General features: G+C 41.7%; 3 protein-coding genes across 11 annotated transcripts in view; 1 reads left to right on the forward strand and 2 right to left on the reverse strand.

Moving 5' to 3' along the window:
• Nucleotides 1–9,938, reverse strand: part of LOC116919137 (serine/threonine-protein kinase CST20) — a 26,683-nt gene extending 16,745 nt beyond the window's left edge. The window contains exons 1-3 of the mRNA XM_032925030.2: nucleotides 9,800–9,938; nucleotides 6,647–6,845; nucleotides 911–1,110 (exon numbers count right to left, since the gene is read on the reverse strand). The gene's annotated coding sequence lies outside the window, so the exon portion shown is untranslated. The remainder of the gene's footprint in view (nucleotides 1–910; nucleotides 1,111–6,646; nucleotides 6,846–9,799) is intronic.
• LOC116919140 (alpha,alpha-trehalose-phosphate synthase [UDP-forming]) lies at nucleotides 9,466–14,048 on the forward strand. Its single transcript, XM_032925043.2, has 9 exons — nucleotides 9,466–9,727; nucleotides 9,804–10,074; nucleotides 10,147–10,317; nucleotides 10,400–10,517; nucleotides 11,487–11,680; nucleotides 11,757–12,032; nucleotides 12,103–12,754; nucleotides 12,820–12,890; nucleotides 12,977–14,048. Exons 1-9 carry the CDS (start codon nucleotides 9,573–9,575, stop codon nucleotides 13,709–13,711), a joined length of 2,643 nt encoding a protein of 880 aa, XP_032780934.2. The 5' UTR covers nucleotides 9,466–9,572; the 3' UTR covers nucleotides 13,712–14,048.
• On the reverse strand, nucleotides 14,046–25,916 carry LOC116919139 (membrane metallo-endopeptidase-like 1). Of its 9 annotated transcripts, none has more exons than XM_032925039.2 (20): nucleotides 25,738–25,916; nucleotides 21,679–21,863; nucleotides 21,458–21,573; nucleotides 20,167–20,421; nucleotides 19,964–20,053; nucleotides 19,433–19,662; nucleotides 19,018–19,212; nucleotides 18,249–18,413; nucleotides 17,156–17,310; nucleotides 16,917–17,051; nucleotides 16,750–16,846; nucleotides 16,578–16,676; nucleotides 16,372–16,449; nucleotides 16,149–16,252; nucleotides 16,022–16,083; nucleotides 15,892–15,943; nucleotides 15,736–15,803; nucleotides 15,520–15,650; nucleotides 14,980–15,156; nucleotides 14,046–14,905 (listed from the first exon to the last, which is right to left on the reverse strand). In XM_032925039.2, the coding sequence occupies exons 1-20, from the start codon at nucleotides 25,768–25,770 to the stop codon at nucleotides 14,729–14,731; spliced, it is 2,604 nt and encodes an 867-aa protein (XP_032780930.2). In that variant the 5' UTR covers nucleotides 25,771–25,916; the 3' UTR covers nucleotides 14,046–14,728. The 9 variants fall into 9 exon arrangements, 5 of the variants coding, with proteins under 5 accessions (XP_032780930.2, XP_045026917.1, XP_032780928.2 ...); XM_045170982.1 differs by lacking the exon at nucleotides 25,738–25,916 and adding an exon at nucleotides 22,683–23,718; XM_032925037.2 differs by lacking the exon at nucleotides 25,738–25,916 and having other exon boundaries at nucleotides 21,679–22,260.
• Between the last annotated feature and the right edge of the window lie 23 nt (nucleotides 25,917–25,939).

Here is a 25,939-nt window from a genome sequence, read left to right on the forward strand (position 1 = left end):
ACGCACTCGAATGCGGTCCTCATCCGCCCATAAGCGTATGAAAGAGCCACATGGCGCAACTCACGTTTCAGGTTTCCTCTTCTTACCATTCTTACCGTTGCGGCAGAAAGAAAAAAGGCGGCGGCATTGGAATGGTTAAAAAACCGAAACCCAAAGAGAATTAAAGAAAAAAAAATGAACGAGGAAGAAAATAACAACTACAGAACTCGATATTGAGACGATTCTGGTGACAATAACCAGAAAAACTTGAAAAGGAAATTAGAATAAAAGGAGGGAAAACGTTATACAAAAGAATTCGGTCGCATTATTTGACGAAATTTGCCCGGCTTTCACTTGCCACAATTTCCCTTTAGCTTCGACTTCTTTTTTCTTTCGTTTCGGCCTTTTTTAGATTTCATTGCGGATGTTAGGATTCACATTCGACTACTACCGCGGTACTGCTAGTTTTGCTTGCTGTCGGATTCCAAGTAGTCACTCAACTGAATATCCGGAAATGTCATTAACACTAAGCCTATCATCCGTGCATTCGTCCTCGTCAACATTGTGACAATGAGCCTCATGAACTTTCCTCGTCAGTTCACCATCACAATATATTGTCTCGTTGTCCTGGAAATAGGGCGGTCGTCAGTCTGTCGTGACACTGTGGCTTTATTTCACGATAAATGGAAACGTTTTTGTGCGTATCGTTTGATACGCCCACCCACTTGTTTCGAAATTGATTGGAAAAAAAAAACAAAAAATCACCGGAATAGTAACCCCAAAAGCAAACATCTTTAATGTTTTGCTTGCATTATCCATTTCTTATGGTGTTGACACCACAGGAGATGACACTACTGGTTGACGCACGCTAGTTTTTCAAATAATACGGACCACTTGAGACGCCAAAGAAATTCGTTTCGTTCAAACTTACCACAAGAGGTGTGTGAAAAAGGTCCGGCAGTCCAAGTCAGTTACTGAAAGGTGCAATTGTGCGATGCAAGGTACTAAAGTACAGAGACTTCCAAGTGCGCGATCCTGCTACCCACTGCTAACTGACACGTAACACGAGGTCGGTCTTGAGTTTTAGGTCTTCATAAAGGACAAAATGCCAGGAGAGAAATAATTGACAAACTGGAAATGGCAAAAAAATAAATTTTAAGACTTGAAGAAAAACCGGATTTGGCGGACAGAATAAGGTCAGCAGGTAAATTTTCAAACTGAACGCAAAAAAAGACGTCCTGCGTGATCGAGAAAACAAGGCTTAAAAAACAAACAAAACTAATACAATACCAATAAAAATAAAAAAATAAACAAAGCAATTAGAAATAAACAATAAGAAGTGAAACACAAAAACACGAACAAGTCAGGAATAAGCGCGGTTAGTGAATGCGAATATTTCAGCGGTAGCTATACAACTTATGATAAGGATTGCAATGGATCGCCTTCGGTACCTTACATTACCCTGGTTGAAAGATAATTGGGGCTTATTTAAACATCATCGCCCTTTGGCTTTTTACTGCTAAGAAGACGCGCGTCATTGGATTCCACCTCACTATTCCAAGTCGATCCGGAACGAGTGGAAACTCTCTGACGTCTATGGACATTTACCTCTTTCGTACTCGCACTATGCGCATCTGATATCGACAGCCAACTTCAAGTATTTCCATCAGCATTGACTGGTCGCCCTACATAAGCACAAGAGGGGAGTATCTGTATCCAGTGGCATCGGTATTTACATTTATTCGGCTAAAAAAAGAAGCATTGCATCAATGCAACCTCTTTATTTCTCATCGTCGAACAAAAAATTGGAGCGGTTAGGTTGGATACATTTTATGATAAGGTAGTATACCATTTTTAAGTGCAAAGCCAACGTATCATAATATTTTTGTTTGAAATGAAACAACACGAAAGCCGCAGGAGGATAATGGTTTAAAAAAAAAAACAGGCACACAAAAAAAAAGAGATAAGATAGAATCTACTGGAAGCCATCCTCCCCTCAGTTCAGTCATCATCATTTGAATTTGCTCATCGTTTTTTTTTTTTTTTACTTTATGTGTGTTATTTTGTAGGACAACGACAGCTCTACACCCACGATCCACCGCGGGTCGTTCTATCTTTTTGTTTCTTCTTTAAGTATTTAGTTAACCAATACACAAACAGTTTTTTGTTTTTTACCGAGCGAAGAAAAACATGGCCTTTTTGCTTTAAATGAACGAGGTGAATCGGCTATTAATTTGAGTAATTTTACACGCGTGAGTTAGAAGAGGGAAAAACAGAGCATGAAAGATGTCGAGATTTTGGAACAACGTTCAAAGCAATTTCAAAACGATAGGACTGGGTTCCCCAAAAAAGAAAAAGAAAAGCCTACATGATTACCGTCAGCCATCATTCCTGTATAATGATGGGTGAAGGTGGAACAGCGTAGAGCTCATTCTCAACATCCCAACATTTTTATTTGCAAGACTCTTGGGTCAGTTAATCGATCCGTGTTCCATTTCTTCACATTTCGAACGAAAATAGCATTTTTTTTCGCTTGTTCGACAGTCACGATTATGATCATGATCTATCTCCCAACCATCGAGATAAAGGCGGAGTTGTTCACTCCCTTTTTCCCCATTGCGCTATTCATTTGAGTATCTTCATGCAACGAAATTTCATGGAAGGCAGGCCCACCTGTTTTAGAGCGCACAAAATAGCGGGGTTTTTTGGTAAGATCTTTATTCGCTGCCTGATTTTCTCATCCTAAACATTTTCCGTTTTGAATTACGCACGGCCAAGTATCAATATCCAGCTGAGTTCTAATCTTTTTAATAAAAAAAATTCTTCCGCTTCTGAAGCGAAAGTCGCTTACTCGACATCGTCAAACGTAGCGAGAAACGGACCGACTGCTACGTTGGCCATCATTTGCCAATCGTGGAACTGTTGGAGCGATGATAGGTGTTTCCCCCGCTGCACTAAACGTAGCACGACGACGCTGCCACGAGTTTTTTCAACACCCCCCTCCCTCGTATTACATGCCTCTCTTTCCACAATTTCCTCGCGTTTCTGTTCGCCGCAAGTGGCAGAAGATTTTGTGAACAACTTTCTCCCTACACCAAATGTCATAGATCGGTAATTTTTCCATGCGCTGGTGGCAATAAGATAGCCCCAATTCTTCATCAAGAATACGGCAACAGAAGGGCTACTGGCCCAGGTTCTTCTCAATTCCGTGTATTGGATTGGAGTGGGTTTTCCTACGCGAGTGTATAATAATGACAGAACCGGATCATGCTCGGCTGAGCGCCAAGGGAGAAAGTAGAAGACTACGGCGTAGTGCCGGAATTGAAAATTCAGTAGAGGAGAAAGGAGCAAAGAGTGTTCGAACATCTGTTGCAGTGGCTCATTTTATTTTCCCTTTTGAACCTGGCATTGGCGTATCGGGCAACAGACGTCAAATAGCTTCGAGCCCCTCGTACAATCTCTCATAAATAACAAATTTAAAAGCATTTTCATAGAGATCGGACAGCGCTTTCTTTTCCAACACAAAGAACCTTTTTGTTTCTCCAGGTGAAAATGCTGATAAATACGTAAGTGATGGTCCTCGAGCGCATCGCATATTGCTAGAGATAGTTTAGTATGAGCGCGGGCATATTTTAACGGCATTCGCCTATAACTTTGTCTAATTGAAAGCGATACGCGTGATTTGTATGGACATAGACTGGCAACGAAAGGAAACGAATAAGGAAAAACAAGGCGGAATAGCAGAGATCAAAAGAAGCCCATGTAATAAACCTTTGGTCATTGAAAGAGCGACTGGACCCATGCGTATCGTTAACTGCGTTGAAAAGACGTACCCAACAACAAATGCTGTTCGCAACTGGTCAACGGTTTGAGCATATTCGGCTTTCCAGAGCATAACTCTTACCGTACGAAAGTTGTTTTCTTTCGTTCGCTTTAAAAAAAAAAGAAAACAAAAACACATCAAACGTTATGGCATCGTCAAACAGCCACTTAAACCGTGGAGAACGGTGAGTCTAAAGGAGGAAAAATCACAATAGTTTCTCTATTTAAGAAAAAAAAGGGGGTAAAATAAATAGAAAAAAAAATAGGTCCTTCGTTTTTTCTTCTTACGTACAGCCGCATTCCTATTTTCCTTTTGTCTTTTCCTTCAGGATGTATGAATCGTTTGAAGCAAACCGCAATCATCTTTGATGAATCGTGCTGGACCAAATGGCTAACGGCGGTCGCTTTTTTCTTTAGTCCTCTTCCCGTGAGTCGCGGTCGTTATAAACTACGCTGATTACACTAATTGCTTACGTTACAAAAAAGAATTGAATGCCCTGAACGAAGAAGTACAGAATACAGACTACATTCTGTTAAAAGGCATGGTAGGTTCTTTTATTTGTTTTTGTAGGAGAACTCAAAGAACTAGAAGAAAAAAATTTGGTTTTAGAAGGTCTTGCTGCATTACGCAATTGGTCACGAATCCTCGCAATGCTTAACAGCATCCGAATCCAACGGAATAAAACAGCCATTATGCTGAGCTACGCAGAAGTAAATGGACTAGCATCTGGAGGGCTCTTTTGTTATTTCCCGTCCGTTTCGTTACCACTTACAGTCATCACGTCTACATCTTACGGTACCGGTTCGTTGCATCATTGCGCTGTTTAGACGACACCCGACCCGTCCTAGTAACCTTAATCATAAATAAACGAGCTTGTGGTCGTCATCAACTATTCAGGGCTTTGGCAACTAAAATGGCCAATTTGTTTAACATCCCCGTGTGTGCAATACGCTTGGATAAGACTAGTTCATGTCCGACACATGTCAAATCGTTGGATTTATTTTCCCCACACGTTGCATTTGACATATTCCTACACAAAGAAGAATATCCGCGTTGGAAGCCGCAGGTGATTCGCGCAAAATCACCGGTTTTATTTTTTGGCGTTGTTGTTGCTACAGGAGAAAATGACGCAGAAGGGTGTTTTTTACGCTGAGTTAACTGACCCGATGACTCATCTTCTGGCAGCGCGCAGACGAGTTTCGAAGCGGTCATCGTCGATCGCTTTGTATCACATTGCACGTAAGGCTTACTTAGTATCATAATGTTGCCGACTCACCAATGAGCCCACGACAAGATGCCCAACAACGGAGGAAAGCGGCTATCTATTGTTGTGTATAAAAATGTGCACCTGCTGATGGTGATGTCAGTTTAAACCGTTGATTTCTTTGGCACCTTTCGCTCGCAAAAAGCGCCGCGCGTTCTCAACTCAGTGAGCAATTTTCATTTGACAACGTCACCGTGAACGTTTTCCGTCTGCTAGTTTGGATTCATGTTCCAAAAAACCCAAATTCAAGGCTTTTATCGGTCCAGAGAGAGAAGAAAACCAGCAATGACAATCACTGACGAGCGTGGAAAAAAGTGCGTGTTACAATATCGCTGTTGTAAAACGTTACGGCAGTGACATGAAATGGCCACATAAAAATACGTAACAGTAAGAAAATGTTTCTGTCTTTTGGAGGTCGTAACGTGCCAATGAGGCTGAACGATTTGATGGGACGATACGGAAAGCAATTAACGCAACGCACTTATAGACCCAAAAAAGTAATTGCCATGGTACCTTAATGTCGTAACGCTAGTAAGCAGGAGGAAAAGAAAGAAACTTAAATAGAAATGTGCAAAATAGAGGGCAAATCTGATCAAATGGTACGTGGAACCTCTCCAAAAAAAAAGGGATTTTCTCACAATTTCAATCCAAGCCACAACATTGTTTTGTTTTGGTTCAGTGATAATTACTACAGTATAATCGTGTTGGACATTGCGTCCGCGGGAAGTACTGATCAACAACTCGTGAAAAATCTGTTAAGGTTAAAAGATACGTTTTTAAACTAAAAACAAAGACGTAGAAATTAAATGGATGCCATATTGAAAACGTATTTTCTATTCACGTAACAAGTGAGGAGCAGTCCTTCCACAATATGCCAATGATCGGAACCTCATCCATTAAATTTATACACCTGACGAATGGCCTTTCTTTCGACAATACAACAAAAGTTCAAAATCTTTAAAGTTTGCTTCGCCGTTTTACAGGGTCCGCCACGATTATCGACAGCTTATGCATAGCTTATAGTGAGAAAGCTCGAGAACATACAACAATGCTACTTACTGCCTATCTGGCAAGCAGTTTCGCCGAACAGCGATATGTTTCTTTTTAGCACGCTTATCACATTTATAAGGTGAAAGCGAAGTACGAGAAGGCGATGATGTTAATCTCCCTTTCGTAGTAATCGCCAAGGGGAAAAAAATGTTTCTATTTTCATCTATCACTCAACAAGAAAAAAACCAGTAAAACTCCCTATATTGCCAACAGTAATTCCGAGAAGGCCGTCACTACTTGAACTAGTTTCAGACCGACAACTCTAATTAGGTGGCAAATGAATTTCAATAACAGCAGCGGAAATTCAGAGGAAATTAGCCTTTAAACACAACAGAGAAACGCATTTTCTCTATTTTTGTAACGCTTGATAGAGCCATTCTCAGAGTTTCAAAAGATGATATAAAATATTATTTAAAAAAAAAGGAGGTTTCAAAAACCGTATGTGGAACGCCAAAGTCTCATAGGTAAAGTAGAAGGGAGATCAGAAAATACTACGTGGATACTGTAATATAAAACAAAAATGGACCTACTTTGATTTGTGGAAAAGTTGTGGTCTTTGCTGTTTGGGTTGCATTACTTCCGTATCCAACGGAATTGAAACAAATACCAGCCATCCGTTTGAAAAATCCTTACGTTATATGGAGTGGCCGCAAACCGTTGTTATGTTGTTCCATCAAACCACAATAACATGGAAGCTGGCAGAGGGATGCAAAAAAAAAAACGTTGTCTCTAAGGAAAAACAAAAATTTTTGCCATTAGTCAATATAAACCGATAGATATCTGATTAAATTTCTATTGCATTTTATTTCCATGGAACAAGACATTGATATTAACCTATTCCTTAAATATTCAATCGTAACAATTTTTTCCTAAGGAGATAACCAAACCGCTACATCAGGATATTAAGCGTCCTTTAACGCCATGTAAATGACTTGAAAATAACCCTTGGCAGTCACGGAATGTTATTAGAGATTAAACGCTTCTGCTAAACTTGCTTCTTTTCCCCTACACGCCAACTACACCAAATTTAGAAAACGGGCCATGTAAGAACTAACCTCTCAAACGATATCAATCATATAGTTATCCGCCGGTTTTGAATGTAAGGCTAAGAGCCGATTGTTATTCATTTCTTTCCCCGTCTGTTTTCGCAAAGGCAAAACGGTGAAGAAATCAACGAGCGTTCCATATTCCTATCCGAAAACCGCCATCTATTAGAATCCTGTTGCTGCCTTTTTGGGCGTTTAAGCATCCGAAAAATTGGAACGACAAGTTGTCTTTTCAACTTTAAAGATGTACCATGATGTCATCGACCAATTGATGTTATCCAATAGTCAAAGACCAACGACACTACAGAACCTATTTCAAATAAAGCCCGGTTCATCGTCAGAGGGCGCCTTTGGTAATTTTCCGGAAGAGTGAACTCCCACTCGAAGATGTAGGCCTTCACCCTGTTAATGTATGAAGCTCGATGACCGCTTTCACAATGGTTAACATTCCGCTTTGTTCTGGAATCGCGGTTGGCGTCACAAATCTTCCGAAGATTCTGTTTCCGTAGTAGCAAACGATACAGAAAAAGGAGGAGGCTACTGGAAAGATAAGCGGTAAGAAAGAAAGAGGCTCGTGCGTGGGCCGGGAACGAGGTGTCTGCGTGCGCGCTATATCCAACGAAATATTGGAAAAGAAAGTATGACGAGTGCTTTTGTTTATCGCCGTTCTTCCAGCTGTCCGTCTACCGTTTCTTGACCTCTTACAACGAGAAAAAGAAGAGCAGCGACCTTGGTCCCGATTCCGCCTAAGACCCTCTTCCAAAGTCCATCGCTTCTTGTTTTTCATCTTCAATTGAGCCACGTCGGCTCTCTTTCTCTCTTTCAGTATAAAGTTCCTAACTAAATTTTCAATCGAAAAAAGTGGTACCTGCTATTACAACTCGCGAGAAAATTAAAGTGAAACTTTGATTGGCTCAAGGACGAGAGCGATTGCGAATTAAGGTCACCAACTACATGTTAGATGTCTTTGATGTTTCTAGAAAGATCGTGTCCGGCTGCCATTCAGAAAAATTTATCTACCCCCATAGACAAGGAGCAAAAAAACAGTGGAAACGAGATGGCCAAAACATGCGTCAATACGTGACGAAGTAACTGGTTATCGATTTAGAGCAGCGACCTTTCCACACAGCAAATTTGAAGCGATCTGTGTCAACGAGAGTTCACAAATTTAAAAAAAATAAAAGAGAAACGAAAAAATCGATCACCTTTCGATAGTAATTTTTTCCAGCCGATCGAACGACATCTCACACCTCGCTCCGACTTAAGAAAATAAATGCAGGAAGTGCTGTAAAAAGGACTATTCCCTATGTGTTTTTTTTTACCATCACGCGACCTATGACCTCTTAAGTTTGACCTCAATTCACCGGACTGGCCAGATACCGATTTCTAGGGTATACTGGTAGCATTCCGCACGAGAACTGTCAACATGTATGAAACATGATTTCAATTGAATATTTAACATGACTCATCTTAATACCTTTCCTTCTTTTTTCAAACACTTTACGCTTTTCGATCTCAGACAATAGTAAATAATAACGGCTGGGAAAACCTCAGGTACGAGAGGCCTACACAGTGATTGAAATGGTCCTATGTTTTGGAAACTATCCCCCAATCGTATCGATTGTCAAATCAAGCTCAGGTCAACATGGGTTTTCCCCCCTTAGTTGTATCTGGAAAAACCCTCGCTATAACTACAGCATGGCAGTAGAATAGGTAAATACAGGTGAGTATCGAGTGATGGTAAATGGCACCAGGCAGTGCCATGGTACGTCTAGATCTAAGCGAACCAAACAAACCAATCTTTTATTATTCCATCTCGCATCTTTTTTTCTCCTTTTCTTTATTTTAAGCTTTCCCCGAAAGAAAAAAAGAATAATCCATCCTCTAGGATTTTCTTTCGGCCATAATTTCTAACATAGCAACTGCGAGCTGGAGACAAAGATGACGATTAAAACGTTGGCATGAAGTTTTGGCAATTGTGACTAGAAATATAACGTCGTTATCGCGACTGAATGAAACTTCTTGGCAATCGTTTAAAATTGCCATTTATTCAAGAAAAATTATGAAAATTTTTCTTTAAAAAAGTAGTGAGAGACGTTCTCCGAATGTTGCTATCTTTAAGAAAAGGAAGCACTCTCTTGCCACTTGGAAAGAGGAGAATGTTGCCGCACTGATTGACCACCCCACCAGTCGTTCTCGGCCTAATTCTCTTCAACCCCAACGTCTCCGACCTAAGGTCCCTCCTTTTCTTAACCCCTCTCCAACCCCTCCTGGAACAAAAACTCTTTAAATAGTCCGACAAGTTGCTATTCATCGTCATTCTCCATCATCACTTCTAACGTTTGATTACCCTCCATTCCGGTTCCCTTTAATCTACCCATTTATTGTGAGGACACTTGCACGTCTTCAGATGTCATCCCAGCAAAAGGTTATACCCCCCAATGGCTCGATTGGACTCGAAGGTGAACCGGGAGAACCTCTGTCCGCCCCGTTGATCGTCGTTTCCAATCGGCTACCGTTTGTTCTTACGCGCAACGCAAATGGAAAACTACAGCGATCACACAGGTATGCAAAAATACAACTGATTCTTTTAAAAACACGCGTGTTCAAATGACGTGTCATGGTATTGTGACTTACTTAGTGCTGGTGGGCTAGTGACGGCATTAGGGCCAGTGGTGATCGACTGCGGAGGACTGTGGATCGGCTGGCCGGGATCGCACGACGTGCGACCATTTGATGAGATTCCGGAGCCGGACATTCCAAACAGTGGGCTAAAGTCGCAGCAGGTGAAGCCGGTATTGGTCCGTCAAGAATTATTTGACTCATTCTATAACGGCTGCTGCAACGGCACTTTCTGGCCATTATTCCACTCCATGCCTGATCGGGCCGTCTTCAGTTCCGAGACTTGGAAAGTAAATACCAAATCGAACTATCAGAGAAACCTCCACTTGTCCAGATTCTAAAAGAAAGAATTATGTAATTAGGCGTACCAAGAAGTAAATGAAGAATTTGCACTCAAGACAATAGATGCCCTGCGACAAGTTCGTGCCCGTTTGCTGAAAGAATACAACAACCCAAGTGATGATTCCATGCCTGTACCAGTTGTATGGATTCACGATTATCAACTTATGCTGGCCGCGGCTATGATTCGCCAAGTAAATTCCATCCTTGACATTTTTTTTTTAATCTTACAACCGTGCTTACGCAATGAATTTTGCAATTGCGTAACAAATTAAGGTGGCTATCGAAGAGAACTTGGCTTGCAAACTTGGTTTCTTTCTCCATATTCCATTTCCATCATGGGACATCATGCGACTCTTCCCTTGGGACGATCAGATTCTAGAAGGCATTCTAGGTAAGTTTTTGTTAAATTTTGCCCATCTTTTACGAAAGCAGATAACGTTGCTAGTTTACACACTTTAAAGCTTTTGCGTTGCCACGACGAAACCGTATTGTGATTCTAGAAAGTTTGTGTTATCGCCAGTTAAAAAGTAGAACAGCAAATGGCATTATTAGATAAATTCAGTGACACTATTTGATAGCTTAATTTCTATATCTAGAGGCCAAAAGGTTAAATTGAAAAGACAATGTGGTTGCAGTACTTGTATACAATATGGCGCCCTAAACTCCCCAGTACCCAAACAATACCATTCTAAATCGGTTGCCATCCCGTAATTTAGCCATCATTAACAGCCCTTTTGCAAAACAGTGAAACAGAAAAGCAAAAAAAAAAAAAAGAAAAGATGTAAAAATCAATATGGAACACTTACTTCCCAAGAATGGTTTTCCTTCACTTTGTTTCATTTTGCAGTCGATGGAGTTAGCCTTTCCTCCCTCAGGCCACGTTTTTATTTGCTAAATGTTAGAAATGCTTTTCACCCGCTAAGGAAAAAAAAAAAATACCACATGTTGTCGCCACTTTTTTATTTGAATGTACTCAAAAGTAACGGTGAGTTCAGCTTTGCAAAATGGTTCAGCAGAGCTCGAGGCACATGGCACGACGATGAGTCACTAGCCTAATATGGCGCTTCGACTTCCCCTTACTGACTCTTCCTCTTGCACTTTGCCAATTAGTCGACGACGTTGCAAATTTTACGAGCTTTTCAAATATGTGCTATTGTGTCGCGTATCCTGTTTATAGGTGTAAACTAAAATCTCGTGTATTTAGCAAGGAAACAAATAATACCGTTAAGAAATAATAGCTGCATGTGGTTATTATTATTATTATTTTTTGCCTTTAACAACTCTGTTGTGCGTCCGTTTCATGCTTTCATTGTGCCTGAATGGGTCGTTTCAAGATTCAAATTGTTGTTTTCTACAATAGCCTGTGACTTGGTGGGTTTCCACATCGAAGACTACTGCACAAATTTTATCGAATGCTGTCAACGCCGCATGGGATGTCGAGTCGATCACGCCAACGGCAACATCGAATACGACAATCGCACCGTACACGTTCGGGCCCTACCGATTGGAATTCCTTTCAACCAGTTCCAACTGCTGGCCATCAAAGCGCCACGAGTAAGTATTGTCGTATTGGACAAGCCTTGCACGTTTCGTATTTCGGTTGGTTGACAATGTGTTATTTGAAACGAAGGTTATGAAAGACGAACGAGTCGTGTTGGGAGTGGATCGGCTCGACTATACGAAAGGCTTGGTGCAACGCATCAAAGCGTTCGAGAGGCTGTTGGAATGTCATCCTGAACATTTGGGGCGTGTTGTCCTTATGCAAATAGCTGTCCCGTCTCGCACGGACGTCAAAGAATACAAAGCATTGAAAGAGGAAATAGATCAACTGGTCGGTCGCATTAACGGACGTTTCTCCACTGCTGACTGGTCACCTATTCGATACATTTATGGATGCATTTCACAGGTACTTAATAATATTTTGTGGTGCACGTTGTTAGCAACTTAACGGTAACATTTTTACGGAAATTCTATAGGATAAATTGGCCGCCTTTTATCGCGATTCGGCTGTTGCGTTAGTCACTCCGTTACGTGATGGCATGAATTTGGTAGCCAAAGAATTCGTCGCCTGCCAAATCAATGAAAATGGCGTGCTGATCCTTTCGCCGTTTGCTGGAGCTGGTGGAACCATGCGTGAAGCCTTGCTCGTCAATCCCTACGAGATAGACATGGTGGCCGAAACGATTCACAAGGCGTTGGTTATGGACATCGACGAACGCCGTCACCGGATGCAACTCTTGCGTAAGCGTGAATCGTCCATGGATGTTGACTACTGGATGGACAGCTTTTTGCGAGAAATGGATCAAGTGGAATGCGCAATCACGGGACCTCCTTCATTAATTCCTGTCGACCATGGCTACCAGTCGTACCTGACTGAGTACATCGAGGATTCCACGAAACTCAATCTGCTGCTGGATTATGACGGAACACTGGCTCCCATTGTCAGTCATCCTGATCTAGCAATGATGTCGGCCGAAACCCGGCGTGTCTTGACTCACCTTTCGCAGATGCCTTGCGTTTCAGTTTGCGTTATGTCAGGTCGATCGCTCGATAACCTTCGCCAGATGGTAGGCATTGAAGGCATCACCTATGCAGCCTCCCAAGGATTGGAAATCCTTCATCCGGATGGTATTTCCTTTTCCATTAGATTCTCAATTACCTTCCTGGCATTTAAAAATTGGTCTGTCTTATAGGATCACGTTTTATTCACCCTGTTCCAACCGACCATCAAATTCGATTGCAAAACCTCCTGCCGGCCCTTGAGGTTAGTATCGTTTACTGATTGATTTTGCTTCCTCATTCCTTTTGATCGATTCCCGGATTAAAAACTCGTTTGGTTGTGTTACGCAGGGCGAGGTATGCACTAATGGTGCCTGGGTGGAGAACAAGGGAGCCTTGTTAACATACCATTATCGAGCGCTTTCTTCAACGACCTCTCCCGAACGCCGTGACTCTTTGGTTCAACGAGCCGCAGAGCTGTTCCGGGAGCACGGATTCTATCCGCATCACACACAAATGGCAATCGAAGCTCGACCTCCCGTACCATGGGACAAAGGCCGCGCTTCTCTTTACATTATGCGGACCACATATGGGGTCGACTGGCCACAACGTGTTGGCGGACCTGAGCGTGTCAGAATTCTCTATGCCGGCGACGATGACACAGATGAGGAAGTCATGCAAGCACTGAACGGACTAGCTTGTACGTTCCGCGTGTCCAGGGTACCTGTTTACAAATCGTCAGCCAATTATCGATTGACTGATCCTGACGCAGTTCAATCGCTGCTACGTTTGATAGAAGACAAACTTGACCAACGTGCAGTCATTCCTTCGTCACCTACGTCGAGTTTCACAGCCAACTTTTTCATCACCTGCATTCATGAATCGGAAACTGTTACCTCTGACGAGGAGCAGACAGATTTGAGCGCCAGCGATGCACAGCTCAAGAGCAAGAGGCGGCGGCGTAACTCGAGGAACTCGACGATGGTCTTGAGTAAGGTGGCCGCTGCTGGACTACTTCGCAGCAACAGTTTCAAGGCAGCCTTGTGTCACCATTCTCAGGATCCAATCACTGTGATCGGCCATTAGATTTCATTTCATTATATTATTGTCACAGCGAGAAGGGGTGGGCATCCATGCATCAGTAGATTCCATTTTCAAGCCCAGTGTCGAATTTCCTGAACCTTCATTGTAGCTAAATAGGTGCCATTATCATGGAAAATTTAGGGCGCAAATTTTTCAATAGCCGTTGTCACAAACTAGCACGGTTTACTCGACATCATTTCGTTCTTTGCGTGTCTGTGACATTGATTGTTGCATGAACGTTTACTTTTCCTTCTCGACTTCTCGACATTCTTTCGATAACTTGCTGACTGAATTGTTATTTGCATTCTCGACATATTCGAAATATACAGTATACCAATTACATATCAGTCACGTTTACTATTCAATACTCAATTGTACCGAGGTATGTGAGACAATGATTATAATTCACGAAATTGAAACTAGATTTTTTTAAACGTGACATTCACGATTAGCACGAATTGATCAAAAAACACCAACCACGTTTTTGTTCTTTTTTTGGTTTAAAAAAACACGAGAGTAAAAAGGATTTGAAAAAATTTTTTTTTTTGGCAAGCTGACGGGAGAAGAAATGGGTGTTTCCATGATTTCACAAATATACACTAGGTTTCAGTGGTGCAGTACCATGTCAAACGTGACGGAACTAACACGGCGAACGCAAAGTATAAAATAAAGAATTAAGAGCGTGAGAGAAAACTCTTTCGAGTGATAGCAGGATGACATTTTTCTTTTTGCGCATTGAAAATGATTTGACTTAGTTAAACGTCGTAGAAACAAAACAAAAATTTTTGACTTGAGTGACGTATACATAATTGAAAATATGTCGCCATGCATTTAACAAACTTGGTTTTAACTGACAGGGAATCGACTATACATGAAAAAATGATCAACAATCTATAGTTGCTGACAGCCAGTAAGAAGTTGTTGCCAAACATTGTGTTAAAAGCCTTTGTTCGGCTGTCAACGCCCCAACAGTCTTAAAAGGTTTTTTTTTTTTTTTTTTTTAACTTACTGTATTTGTCATTAGCTCCAGAGTTGGCACTTGTTGACTGGGTTCATCGGACTGTCGACTGGGCAATGAAACACTTCAGAAAAAGTAGGGCTATTTTGAAGGACACCGTTGGCACGGTACTTGCCCGGACTATGAGCTTCTTTGGTGTACTTCTCGTAGCCATCAGCATTAAGCACTTCGCACCAAATCTGTCGCGATGTAATCAAAATAATTGCTGTACAATGTAATGCATAACAAAAAAGGAAGGGGCATATAGAAAAACCTGTCCGTAAGTGATGAAAAAAAGCTGGTCATTGGTGTAGTTGACACCTGGCAGTCGGAATTCTGGCCTATGATTCTCCTCGCCTATGGCTCTTGAATGTGACTTATATGCTGTCCACGCATGGGCGAGACCACCACTGTCGCATACATTTTCGCCCAGTGTTCTGTTTCCGTCGACCTGTTTTGCAACAAAAAATCGATAATTTTTTTTTGTATCAACAATAGTGTCTGACGTCTGTCTTGTTCGTGTTTGAAATTTGCCGTATGACAGTTCCCAAGAAAAGTTGAAATAATCAAATTAAATTAGGAAGCTCTACTTTCGGTGGTGTAGAAAACATATGTAAATAGCTGTCTGTTTAACACCGTTTTCTTTACAAGATTATCAAACATCGGGGCCACGCTTTTGGACGTTTTTTTTTTGCTGTTTGTCCGTTCCCGTTTTCTTTGCAGCGCACGACAAAAATCGTAGGTGTCGAGAATATCAAACGACGCAAGAGAAAGCAAAGTCAAATTGACTTTATCAGAAGGAAAAATGACTAACCGGTTTATCGATGTGGTCAATTGTGAACGCGGCATATTGTTGGACAAAACAGTCGGTCCGCTGGCTGAACTCACGCATCAGCGAGTCGCTCCACCATTGCGTCATGTTGCCATGTCGGTCGTACCGTCGTCCTTGCCATACCAACAATCGAAAATTTAATCAGACTTCATTAAGCGAGCCAAACACAAAGGTAGAAAGCAGCGAACACAGACATACCGTTGACATCGAAACCGTGAACAATTTCATGGCCGATCACGACGCCTAGATTGCCGTACGTCATGTACCTTGGGCCACGGACAAACAAAAAACAAACAATACCCTCGTTATATAACTTAAATGGTATTTGTTAGCGATTTTGGAGCGTTCTAATACCTCGGTAGGTCTAGGTTGAAGAAAGGCTCACGAAGGATGCCTAGTGGAAAAACTATGCGATGGTAATGGACATAAAAGGGGATTTTAGAAATGAAAAGAACGCGTACTAATACCAGAGAGGAAGTATTACTGATCTCGTTGGTCGATGGATTGTGGAAGGCATTGACGACCAGCGGTTGAACTAGCCATTCTCTAGAAATTCAAATCGATACGTTGTTGCTATTGGCGACAAACTACTGCATTTCTAAAGTACGTACTTTTCTTGTGGTGGAGGCTGAAATACTTTTTGAATTTCGCGCCAGACTTCGTGACGTTTCATGCGCATGACGTTGAAGAAAATATGGCCACCGTCAATGTGCAGCTAGAATGGATAAAAATGTAATTAACCTACAGTTCAGATTACAAATAATGATGAGCAAATTGGCCATCAAGCTGTTACTCGCAGCAAATAATTATTATCACAAACAAGTTTGCATGTACCTCCTGATAATCGAGATCCAACTGAGTCAGGTTGAGAATTTTGTTGGGATAGCCAATCTTGGAGCCCATTGCCTCCAACTAGAAATAACACGGCAACCGGAATAAGGACATTATCACGCTCTTCTGCCTTCTCGTTATGAGTTTTGCCCAATTCCTTTAGGATATGACAACTAGCAAGGCTGTAACAAAATTTGAAACTGTTTTACTTTCTCTAGTAGACGTAGAGTCATCTCCTCTTCGATCCACTCTTGGCGTGCGATGCTGGCGCCGAAAGCCTCTTTTAGTTCGTCGATTAGCCGCAATATCTGCAGTATGTTTAGAAGCCCCATGAGCATCGAACAGCCGTGCAAGAAAACAAATTTTATGCGCGCTAGGTACCCAAGTGTTGGTCCAATTTGAGGCCATTTTGGTAACGTAAAGATGAGCGGCCACTAATCCAAAACCTTCATTAACCAGCGCGACGCACTGCTTCCACCTGTACAGGTACAAAGGTCAACAGGGCCTCGATTCTAAAATATTGGGCGACATTAGCAAACGATACACACCTGGTAAGATAAATGCGCTCCTCCCCCAAATTCGGTACACTCTGTTTGAAGTTGGTCCACATTTTGTGGAAACGGGTGGTGATGAGTGGCATCGATTTGAAGATGAATCGCCATATCAAATAGTTTGTAACGGTTCTTATTTTTATTTAGGGATATTTTTCCATTTCACAAAAAAACAAAAACAAAAAGGTGAAAGTTACGATTGCGAATAGATGTCGATTGGACAGACAACAACCTACCTGGATGGTGTAGTGGTGAGGAGGTTGCTCAGTTCGGGTAGGAAGTCACGACACTGCAGACTAACGGGCATGTCAGACAACAGCAAAGCTGCCCGATCTTTATCGCTTAAGCCAGTCGCTCGAAGAAGAGTCTCCACCGCTGCTGTCCAATTGATCTGGTGACATAAATTCAAAGTGTTAGTGCGTCAGAAAGAAATCCTGCAACGCGTAGAAACCTTTCACTTTACAAGCCATCTAAAAGCCACGATGTCTCGTTTTCATAAGCTGTTCTACGTGTAAGTGTATTGCATATCTTGTGACGTGAATACATCCTATAAGCCTAAACCCGGTCTTGAGAATTAGGTCGAGCATGAACTGCACGTTGCAGCTTGTTCGTAACAACAAAAAAACAAAAACCAAAAAAAGCTTCATCAAGCGGGTTTTGTCCGAGTTTTCTAAAGATAGCAAAGCGAAGCGTCGGCGCCAGATCTTTGTGCATGCCCAGCTTCGTTAACGACGGGACGGTTCTGTCTAAGGCCGACGCCATTGGGTGCGTCTATATGCGCACTAATTAATGACTTAGTTACCGGATGGAAGAAATATGTACAATAAAAAAACTAAAATCTATCAATAAAGATAAAGTAGGCAGCAGCGAAGAAAGAATCAGCCGAGCGCGTCGAAAATGTCGCCCTACTTGGCACGGGCACTCGCATCGCCCAAACCGTTCTAATTAGATTCATACTCGATTCCATCAAAAGTGAACATAACTCAATTGAGAATTTCATGTTGATGCTTTTCCCAGTTATACCACCCGAAAAGATTGAATATTTATCAAGCGGAACTAGCATCGAAAGTAGATCGATACGGACCAAATATGAAATGAAGCAAAATGTTTCTCTACAGTACAAATAGAGAGTGTGCAAGAGCGAGATGGAAGGAAACGTCTAATCAAAAAGGGAGACATGTCAAGGTTGCATTCCCACATTTTGGCGGAACCATAAAAAAAAATAAAAATTTAACAATGCAACGAAATCACGCCAGTTGCTTATATATACATTAAAAAAAGAAAAAGAGAGATTTTGAAAATCGGTAAAGCAAGGAGCACTTTGTTTACCGCAGGAAATTGGGTTTCCATGTCGGAGAGATTCAAGCGATGATCAACGATGGTATCGTGATGGAAGGCAGCATTCTCCAGATCTTCATTGTTACTCGTAGTGCGATTCGAGTCGTTGGTCGGGTCCGAAATCATGTCACCATCAGCGCAGAAGGTACTGGAAATCTGTATGGCATACAAGACAGAAAGAATGAATTGATAATTGTTATTCTTGACGTGGGACTAGAATTTTTCTTTTTAAAACCAAAAACATGGCAACAAAGAAAGCTATAAAAAATGATAAAGGATGATGGCTGACAAACATCGTTGAGTCGCATCTTCCGGGCTCGTGGTTTACTGCTGTGATCGTGGAGAATTATTGGCTGGAACAGCAAAATATCCCTTACGTCTTGTAGTCTCAGAGCTTTTTGTTCTCTGGTTCTTCTCTTTGACTACATAAACCCCGGTATAAGATGAAAATGTGAAGCAGACAGTGAGAAAGAGAGCGAAGTAAACTGAAAAAAAGGAGGAGAAGTTACGCAAACAACTGGTTCTGTATCACAGGGAAACGGAGATCGATCCTGTGATAAGATTGCACACGTCACAGTCCGTTATGGCACAAACATTTCTTACTACTATCTTTTTTTCAGCAAAACCCCTTATTCTAACGTTTGAAGTTCTTCAACTGTCAATATCCAAATTGGGATTACCGGGACCAGTTTCATCATCGATAATCTACTTCAGTTGTAAAGAATTATACTAGACAAACAAAAGAAAAAGATCAAATTACTTTTGCAAAGCGAGCCTCAAAGGCCAGCATATCGTCGAGTTCGTCAAGTGGCTCACGCCGGCCGCCACTGAGAAGAAGGATAGTCTCCTCCATGAGGTTGCGATAAGAGCGAAGGCAGCGTAGATGCCTGGCCGCCGTCTCATTCCTGCTCACGTCATACCAATCTTTTTCCATCAGTGGCTCACCTTTAAAAAACTAACTCAAAGACGTGAACGATTAGCGAACCTGCGCAGAACCATACGACTAAGTAATACAAATTATTATTTAATCAACTTAGTTGAGGCAAAATTAATCTTCTTTTTGTTCAACTCTGCCTCAAAATCCAACAGTGCGACATCCAATATATTTAACAAGCAATAAACGCTTGGACGGGCAGGTAGGTGAAGTTGTGTATGCATGAAGATCAAATATATACCTGAAGGATGTACTGGGACGAGTTCCGCTCGTCCTGCGTCACGTAAATGTCAACAAAGCTATGGACTTGGAGCGCTGCCAAGGTCCCGATCAGGTGCTCGAGTGACGCATGATCGTGCGGCCGGTCGCCGGGCTCGAGCATGAGCAACGGCCAAGCGCCTAGTTCGCCCGGCTGTAGGAAAGCAAACAGTGGCAACTCGCTGACGTTGCCAAAATCCGCATCGTCCAAATCTGCCATCAGTCATGGCAAAACCAATGTTGACCATCCAGGGGAAAAGTCATCATGCGGAACAAAAAGGTGTCCATCAACCACATAACAAAGAGGGAGAGAGACTCGTCAGTTTAACTAAATGTAAAGCTACTCCATTCCATCTCCGTTCTCGACTAATTCCAGGTTTAATTTCACTGTTTGTTATCGATTCAACAAAGACGGACAACAGAAGAATTCGAAGGAATCCTCAAAGGAATGCAAAACAACAATTGATTGCTTTCTAGCCAAAGGGAAGGAAAAAACTCGATAGGTTTGACTTACGCGGGCTCATGCACGACGCGTAGAAATCTTTGACTTTCCGGATGGATCCGTTGACGTTAGCATCGCCCTCGTGTGACTGTTCCAGCACTTCTGCAAAAAAAAAAAAAAAAATAAATAATCAGATGTGCAATCATCAAAGCTAGATCATCAATCTTTTGTTGGTCTTTAATCGAACAAGAAGAAGAAGACGGCAATCAGCTCACTTCGAGTAGACAGCAACATTTCATCTTGCATTTCCTGCAGGGTTGAAAGCTGATTAGAGTCGTCTGGGACGCTGTAGGTTTCAAGGAAACGGCCGCAGGAGAAACGGTAAAAATCCGTGCAGGGATCAATCGACGGATCGAGACGAGCAAGTAGACGTGCTGCCGCTTTGACGCAAGCAGGAGTCGTACACACTTCGTCTTGCTGCTGCTCTTCCGCCAACGTAGCGTTCGAGTATTCTTGGTAACCAAATAATCCTAATTTTCATTACACGACGAAAAAAAAATTACAAGGATAAAGATATGCGTCATTAATTCTGTATGGTTAGTTAGCATTTTGGCATCCAAACGTAATATTCCCCAATGCAAGGTTTTCTTCTTTAATTTGCAACTCAAATGACGGTCTTTGTTTTTCAGATGCCAGGGGAACCGACACGGTTCTAATCAGCCAGCTATAAGTTTGGAAAGGCTTACACACAAAATGCGACGTGCGACGTGGGTCATAAATCAACAGCTATGCGTCGCTAAACAAGAACCATAGAGGCTGTTAAAAAGAAATTTTGTGCGTCTCCTCCTACCTACTCAGCGCTAAGAAAGAAAGTATGTTCTTACACATATTTATAGATGAGAGACAGATATAGAGTCGGTTCTCCATGCAACCCTATCCCCTTCCTATCACCATTGTTTCTAGGTTAGGTACCAAACACAAAAAGAAAATCGTGTAAACAACTTTCGAGTTCGCCCATTAGTAAGACGTTGTTTCGAAATCTGTCAGCGATCGAGAAACGTGAAAACACTCAAGTCGGGACAGCAGGAATCCTTTCAATAAAGAAATGAAAATAATAATTTAAAAAAACTTTAATTGAAAATAGATTGAAACCGGCGACTATTCGAATCGTGTAACGTCAAAGCGTAATGGGTCTCAAGAGATGAATTAGGCTTGCGAATCGAAAAGCTTTAAAAAGAAAACGATGGGAAGCGGAAGACAGTTGTAAGGCGTCGTTCAGCGTCGAATGACCGATAACGGCCCAGTTTCGTCGTATCGACAACGACGGAGTCTGAATTTGCAATAGAGAAGCCGACAGACAGGGCGAGAGTCGTCTGACACTCTCGATCCCATTAGTTTTCCGAATGGTCAGTCAAACCTATTTTAGAGTGCTCCGTATCTCTCGCAGTAAAAAATAAAAAAAGAGATCGAAAAGGAAAGTGACTATAGATGCTGGATCCCTTGCAAGCCAATTCTACATCGACGCTGAAAGTTTAATTTTAAAAAATGAAATATTTAGATAGAGACCGTAAGGTTGGAATAACCAGATGATGGCAGCAGTGACGATGATCGACGTAATGACGGTCAATGGGATCCACCACCACCAACAACGATTGCAACTCCTGCCACGAAACTCGACGTACCTGTGCCGACAACGTAACCAATAAATTCTTCATTGTTCAATTCAACGCATGGAACTTTTCTTTACCAACAAATAATATATTTTCATATAAAGATAAATGTGGTACCTTTCGGGAATGGAGAAATGCTCTTCCTCGTTTCCGCTGGTGAGGCTAGAAGCACTAGCCGGAGGCTGGCGCAGGAGCGAGATCCGCGAACTCTGGCTACGCACAACTGGTCGGTGACGGCCAACTTTTGGAAGTCCAGTCAGTCCGTTACGATTTGATGACGCTACCGAAGATGCTTGCCGCACCTGCGGAGGAGAAGAAACTGGCGAGGATGTGGACATGTTAAACGTTCCGAGCGAAATATGCGGTAACGAATGTTTGGTAGAGGTAGTATTTAAAAAGGAATCAGATTTGATTGAGGAACTAAAAACATTTAAATCAATGCAGCGCGATGGGGAAGGTGTTCTTTGCTGGGCCGATTGTCCAGCGGGGATTGAGTTCAAATGAGATTCGTCCTCCATCAGCTCCGATTGCATTCAATTAACCTCTCAACACTGACGTAGATTTTATCTAAAACTTGTCCGATGCGGAACGTTGTCACCCATCGACCGGCACCAATTCCGCGTGTTTTTGGAGATCGAAAAACAATCATTCAAACGGCCCCGAACAAATGGACGAACTTGACTGGTTCACGTGAAACGACCTACTGCAGAGAAAAACTCGGGGTAAAACGATGTCCCTGTAGACACTAACACGACTCTAACATATCACGCATGCTCTCAGACGACGTCGAGGTACCAGTGCGAGCCAAGAAAGCTCTCCAGGCTTTCGTTGCCGGATGGGCACGAGGCGTACGTAGCCAACGAGATTGAAGAAAGGCACGTTCGGACTACGTCGTGTTCTTTTATCGTCACCGTCGAGTGCTGTTAAACAGTTTCGTTTTGTTTTTTTGTCTTTTCCTCCTCTTTTATTTTTGCGGATGTCGGAAGCAGCTGCCGCCTCCGTTTTCCAACAGGAAGACCACCGTCGTTGAGAAATGGCTGTATGTATGTCATTCATGGTCGTTCACGCACCAAAAAGCTCACGAAGCAGACACGGTGTTAAAAATATCCCTTTATGATTACCATAATAACACCTTCTCCTGTTTTCTCTCGGCTCATCCAAAGAGATCTTCCCATGGTCTTGATTTTCCCCGACGAGTAAATAAACAAACACATCAGGGCAAACGGTTTTGTTATCTAATTCTCCTAAAGTGTCACGTTTCCCGACAGATGACGCCGACCGTACTGAAGCTGCTGTCCGAACAGGAATAGATCAGTCGAAATTAATTAGCGGAGACTGACAATGAATCCCTTTGAAAAACACAAAACAAAATATTACAAAATCTCATTACAGTCTCCTTCATCGAGTAGAATAAGATTGATGTGGGCACGTCACAACCCAGTTGAAAAGCACATCCGGTTTTTAGTTCAATCGCGCTTTAGCCGAGCGAGGCGAAGAAGTTGTTTCAATAATACACAACATCGTTGGCCGCCCCTATCTTGGCAACTAGTCCTCCAGGAGGATGTACCGTGAAACAATCCTCCCTTTCCTGTTTGAGGACACATCGTAAATTCCCCTTTCAGCTATTTCCGAACCGCTGTATAACACTGCTGCTACGTACCCTCACTGACGGGCGTGCGTAAAACAAGATAAATCCTTGGGTCGACATCACTCAATACCCTCATATATTTGGCTGGAAATTGTCGTCCTTAAAACCTTGTTGGCGCCCTCCTTTGCAGTTTATATCTTGTTGGATCTTATTCTTTCTTTTTCGTTATTCAGCCGGCTCTATTTACATATCGGTTCCGTTCCGCATCGCATACGGATTTGGATTTTTGTTTTACGATCCCGATGTTGTGCATCAAGTTCTATTGCACGTAAAATTGGTTCAATCGATCAGTTATCCCAAAACCGGGGAAAGTGTACGTGCAGCCTCTAAAATGATAACAAAATGAAGAAAAAGCGATTCAAGGGCGTGGGCATTAATGTTTGAATAAAATAGTAGTGGGAGGATGTTTGCATATCACGTATCCGGAAGAGTTAATAGAGACAATCCATTGTATCTATTCAAAAGAAAGCGTTTCCATAATCCCATAGACGTTTGCGTAGTCGGCGATGGACTTTCCCATGAGCTTTGCAACAGTACTAGTTTTTTTTATTTACAAATTACAAGAAAGAAAAAAAAAGATTCTGTTAGTTCAACGAGCTTTTTACGAAATAAGGTTTTATTCATTTGGCCATAATTTTTCTCTTTTTCTTTTTTCATTCTGACTGAATGTAACGGTTAGACAGTCCAGAGAAAGAGAAAAAAAAATAGCCCCTAATGCAGCGAATTAAAGAGAAAGGGAAATTAAACAAATGCACTAATCTCATTAGGAAAGGTGGTGCGTGATAGAGTTGGCGGTTCGATATCAGCAGTAAAAACCGAAGCCATCACGATCTGACTCGGTGGCGTTCAAAAACTGAAGGACTGCACTTCTAATCTACCGAAAAATACGCAGTAATTATGCGTTACCATTAAACTAAGTGAATTTTGTATCCCCGGGTGAGATCGTTCATCTGGCAAAATAACAAAACAAAAACTTGCATTTGAAATGGTAATAAAACGTGAACAAAAAGGTGCGGCACGGGTAATGACGCTTGATTTTTTGAACAAGATAAAAAGAAAAATTTAATCTCAGTAAAAAAAAAACAATATAAACGTCGATTTCAGTTGGTGAGACATTCACGGTAATTTAGATAAAGTGAACTAATGCAAGTCGTTATGAATAACGATGTAAAAACCCGGACAATACAATTTCGTTCAAAAAAAGCATTGCGATAGAACACAGCTTATGTAAAGAAAAATTCATTTGCTTTTCCATTACATAATTCGGGGGAAGCGTGTAATTTTAGCCGTAAAAATGTGAAGGATAATGACCGCTGAGATTTCTCGTATTTGCGCACCTATTTTTAGACGATCAAACCTAATGTGGGGGACAGACTAGGGACAGAGCCCCTCTTCCTTTAAATTTGTAAATAATAGAGTTGAGAGGTTTGATTCGACAGCCCTGCCAAAGTCTTTTGTTATTTGTCGTATCCGTTTTCTTTCTCGGCAACATGGGAATGAGATAGGCAAAACAAAAATCTTGTTTCGTTTTTCCCGTTCTTCCGGATCCAGTCCCAAGCTTCCTTTTCCGGAAAGATTTTTTCTCCTTTTAACGATTATGTCCTAGCTTTTCTTTGTTTTCCCTCAACCCCGTTTCCCTTCCCTATTCTCGATTTTCTTCGCGACACTACGCACAAAACGAGAAGCCAATAAAAAAACAAAACAAGCAAGCTCGAGCCATCAAACGGCAATAGAAATAATAAAGAAAACGTATTTGATGGCGACAAGAAGTCAAGTTTTTCCTCTACGCCTTCAAACTTGTTTCTTTTCTTTTTAACGCTACTTTACGTTCACATGCGCCAACAGAAAGAAACTATTTACGACGTTCGAATCACTGACGAGACTCAGCCCTTTGACTTTACGGCTGGACACATGTGTTGTTTTTTGTTTGCTTTTACACAGACCAGCAAATGACCATAGTCAAAGTTTTCTCCTTTTTTTTTTTTTTACGTTGACACGCAGTGTCCAGGAAGCATACAAAAAAACAAACATAAATCGTTTACGCGGGGGAAAGCAAAGAATAAAAGCCTTTTTACTTTAGAAATTCAAATTGGAACAAACAATGGATAGGTGGCGACGGTGGTCAGAAGGGAGAAAAATGGCAAGATGAAATATTGAACGACGTGACATGCCAGAACATGGCTTTAAACTTATTAGTTATTTGAGATTTACTAAGTATATCTCTGTTTTATCTGACAAAGTAGGTGACCTGGGAAACAGCCCTAAAGAACCGACAGCTATATTGAAATGTAAGTGGATCCAATATTTCTAGATAGACCAAACATGACAAAAACCACGAAGCTGGAACTAATATTTACGTTCTTTTTCCACCAGTTAGGTCGAATCACGATATCCTTTAAACGAATCTCTTTAAAAAAGATTTAAGGCTATGGATATACGAGTCGATCTCGAACTGCCACGACGGTAAACATTACTACCACCAAACATGGAAGCATGCTTCAATACAAGGAAATAACAGATAGACTTACCCAAACAACGGACCCGTAAAAAGATCGCACCATATCATTGAAGCATTAGTCTTCCATGCTTCTGGGATACGAGGGATCTTTGGCACTAAAATATTAACCATCGTCGTAAAACCATGGAAATCTTGTGTCAATAGCACGGACATGCATGCTCGAACTGTGCAGATATGGTTACTCGAGAACGACGTGGTTTGAAAATGAAATT

Source organism: Daphnia magna, linkage group LG3 (assembly GCF_020631705.1).
Source record: "Daphnia magna isolate NIES linkage group LG3, ASM2063170v1.1, whole genome shotgun sequence".
In the NCBI taxonomy this organism is placed as follows: domain Eukaryota; kingdom Metazoa; phylum Arthropoda; class Branchiopoda; order Diplostraca; family Daphniidae; genus Daphnia; species Daphnia magna.